Raw genomic sequence first — 3,061 nt, 5'->3', positions numbered from 1 at the left:
TCCATGTATTTATGAGGTTTAAGTTGTAATGTGGAAAAAACATGAATGCTGCTGTGATGTGCTGTATTTATCGCTCAGTTTCGACAGATTAATAACGAAGAGCAAAAGAAAGAGATCAGGTGAGCCATGAGATATGATCTGTACCTAATTTTTCAGATTAGCCCAACACAACTTGAATGCAGCACCAGGCTGCAGAGATAACGGAGTCACCTGATGCTTGTGTCGCATAGACCAGCAGGTCAGTGGTCATCACATTCCTCTAACATCATTGATCTTACATAACTGAACTACATACAGCTGGGATGCTGAATCACTGCATTCATATCAATACTTTATCTTTATTAATGTAAACTTGTATATAATGAAGTTTCATGGGTCGAGCAGCATTTATGCAATTACATACATCAACTCAAAGGAGCTGATACTGCAAAATCAATCAGTCCGCAAATCACTAATTATTATCTTCTTTTAAAGGCATGATAATGTGCATTTCCCACCATTTTCTGCCTACTGACATGTTATTCAGATGTACATATTAAAAAGTCAGCCACGCTAATATGATTCTACATCTCCTGTAGCTTTACGACGAACCAAACCAGACAGTATAAAGTGTGTCACCTTCTCCCCAGCACTTGTTTTACTTTGACGACCGTGTTGGCAGCGTTGCGGACTCGCCCCTGTTTGGCTGCAATACCTACAATCTGCACAAGACGAAAAAATTACTTAGTTAGATCTTTATTTCGAACATGTCAAATAAAATATGAGAACAAATTTAAAAGTAAGCAAGAAAATCAACACTAGAATGACCATCAGACATATTCAGTAAACAAACTAAAAATGTAATGTCCAAGAGGGAGAAGGAGGAGGAGAATACTTATCCAATCCTGTCTCCTTTTTTCATTTTTATAAATAATCATGTATTTTAAACATAAATATTGCCAATTTCTGCACAGTATTCACCATATAAACCTTAAACTAATCCAAAAAATAAAGACAAATGCAACTACAACAGCTATAAGACAAAAATGTTAGCTGCTCTGCTGCTCTGCTACTCTGTGAAGGAGCTAAGGACTGACACATCACATACTGAAGCAGTACAATCTGCTCAGCTTTCATAACTCTCTAAACTTTTTCATCCCTCAAACTGTTTTTTAAATGCCTTCAAAATTTAACCCCTGATATTTTATGCAAATTTATCAGCAGGCAAAATGGTAGGAACACCAGGGGCTCAACAAGCAGTAATTGTAAAACCGCACATTGTAAGACCTCTTTGGGGCCGTCAGCCTGTTCTATAAAAGTCTCTAAACTGTAGAACACACTACCAACAGATATAAAATTAACACGAGATATTAAGATTTATCTAATGTAACTGTATGTTGTAATTCTATGAATCTTGATGTAAATGTTCACCTTTTTGTCTTATTACCATAGCTATTATTGAATGCACTCTATTGTATGTAACCTTGATATCATCTTTGTTTTTTCATACAAGCCTAACTTTTTTTAAAGCCTAACTAGGGACAGGACTTGGAATATAGCAATAGCTAAAGTCTCGATATGTGAGGCATCAGCTTGTTTCCAGCAGGCAGAAGATGTACTACATTTATTTGCATTGTCCCTATCAAATAAACGATATATATAAATAAATAAACATAGATGTCAATAATGTGTTAACCATTTGGTTTAATAGTTTCATAGCAGTGCACCATGATATCATAATTAGAGAAGGTCTGAGATTTCCCTAAAATCTACAAAAGGTGTAATAAGTGACATGAAGTGAGGTGGAGTATCTAGATGTACCTGCTCAGTGTCTCTGTAGCCCACCACAGCTGGAGTCACTCTGTCTCCTGCATCATTAGCCACCACATCAGCCCGCCCATCCTGCACCACACACACACACACACACACACACACACACACACACACATTTATTTAATTTTCCTGCAAATAGAGCTTTACAATAAACTTCTCAGGGTGAAAACAGTCAACAAACTGATTACAGAAAAATGTGTCTTTTCTTCGTCTAGTATACGTGTGTTTTGCAGATTTTGGGGGCAGTTCCATTATATTTTGTGATGTTTTATGCAGCCTAATTCCTTATCCAAAAGAGCACGTAAACGTTAACAGGAAGCGTCAGACAGAGATGAAATTACAACGGTTTGTTTGCATCTCTGCAGGAGTTTGCTGTGTTTCCAGCTGTGTCTGAATGTGACCACGCTGCTCCAAAACACAACAGAGCCTCAGTAAAATGTTACAAAAACATAAAAGGAACCATTAAATAAAAACTATGTTGTGACGTAGGTTCTACTGTTTTTTCAGCTGCTTTAGAATATTTTAGTTAGGCGTACTACACGTTAGACAGTATAGACTCCGCAGTTGTACTGTTATGGACAAAATAAGAACGTAATTATTTATTAACTTACTGACTGGCAGTTGTGGATATAATAACATATTTATCTAAAGCTCTTCAGAGAAGCTAACGTTTGAGCTATCACACATGAAATGACTTGATTCATCGTGTTCGTATGTAGCCGGAGCAGCTGAATTAGCGCTGTTTTATGTCGGTTTGTGGGCTTTAGAACAAATAGTGTGGAGCAGGAGAAGAAGGACACTGTAAGAGTGGTAGGCACAATTAAACAGAGTGTAACTCACCTTAAAAATCGCCACACAGGCGCAGGTATAGCCGAAGTGAACTCCTATAGCAGCCATGCTCAGAAAACTCTGCTCCCTCCACGCGCATGCGGCCCATGATGCGGCCGGTGTTCCGCTCCCACAAACAACTTCCGGTTGAAAGTTTTCAGAACAAAAGCGCTTGACTTTTATAAACATTGCGGACTCAGAAACGGAATAACGTGTATATTATCGACAATCCCATTCTGCAAAAGTTTTAATTACACAATCCATGTATATAAGAGTGATATTTAGTTTTACTGTGTTTCTTAAATAATTTCTTTCTCGTTTAAAAGTCACTAAATTCATAAAAACAATATACAGTAAACGCAATTTAACTTTTAAGCACAATAGACAAATGTGATTTTAATAAAGCCCCAACCCTTAATTT

General features: G+C 37.2%; 1 protein-coding gene across 1 annotated transcript; it reads right to left on the bottom strand.

Annotated features, from left to right (window-relative positions):
- Window positions 1-599: 599 nt before the first annotated feature.
- LOC121964444 (heat shock 70 kDa protein 14-like) lies at window positions 600-2,733 on the bottom strand. Its single transcript, XM_042514650.1, has 3 exons — window positions 2,653-2,733; window positions 1,801-1,881; window positions 600-701 (listed from the first exon to the last, which is right to left on the bottom strand). The coding sequence occupies exons 1-3, from the start codon at window positions 2,707-2,709 to the stop codon at window positions 615-617; spliced, it is 225 nt and encodes a 74-aa protein (XP_042370584.1). The 5' UTR covers window positions 2,710-2,733; the 3' UTR covers window positions 600-614.
- Window positions 2,734-3,061: the final 328 nt, after the last annotated feature.

Source organism: Plectropomus leopardus, unplaced genomic scaffold, assembly GCF_008729295.1.
Source record: "Plectropomus leopardus isolate mb unplaced genomic scaffold, YSFRI_Pleo_2.0 unplaced_scaffold15640, whole genome shotgun sequence".
Taxonomy (NCBI): Eukaryota; Metazoa; Chordata; class Actinopteri; order Perciformes; family Serranidae; genus Plectropomus; species Plectropomus leopardus.
The sequence above is the reverse complement of the archived record's forward strand: the minus strand, read 5'-3'. Positions and strand labels throughout refer to the sequence as shown.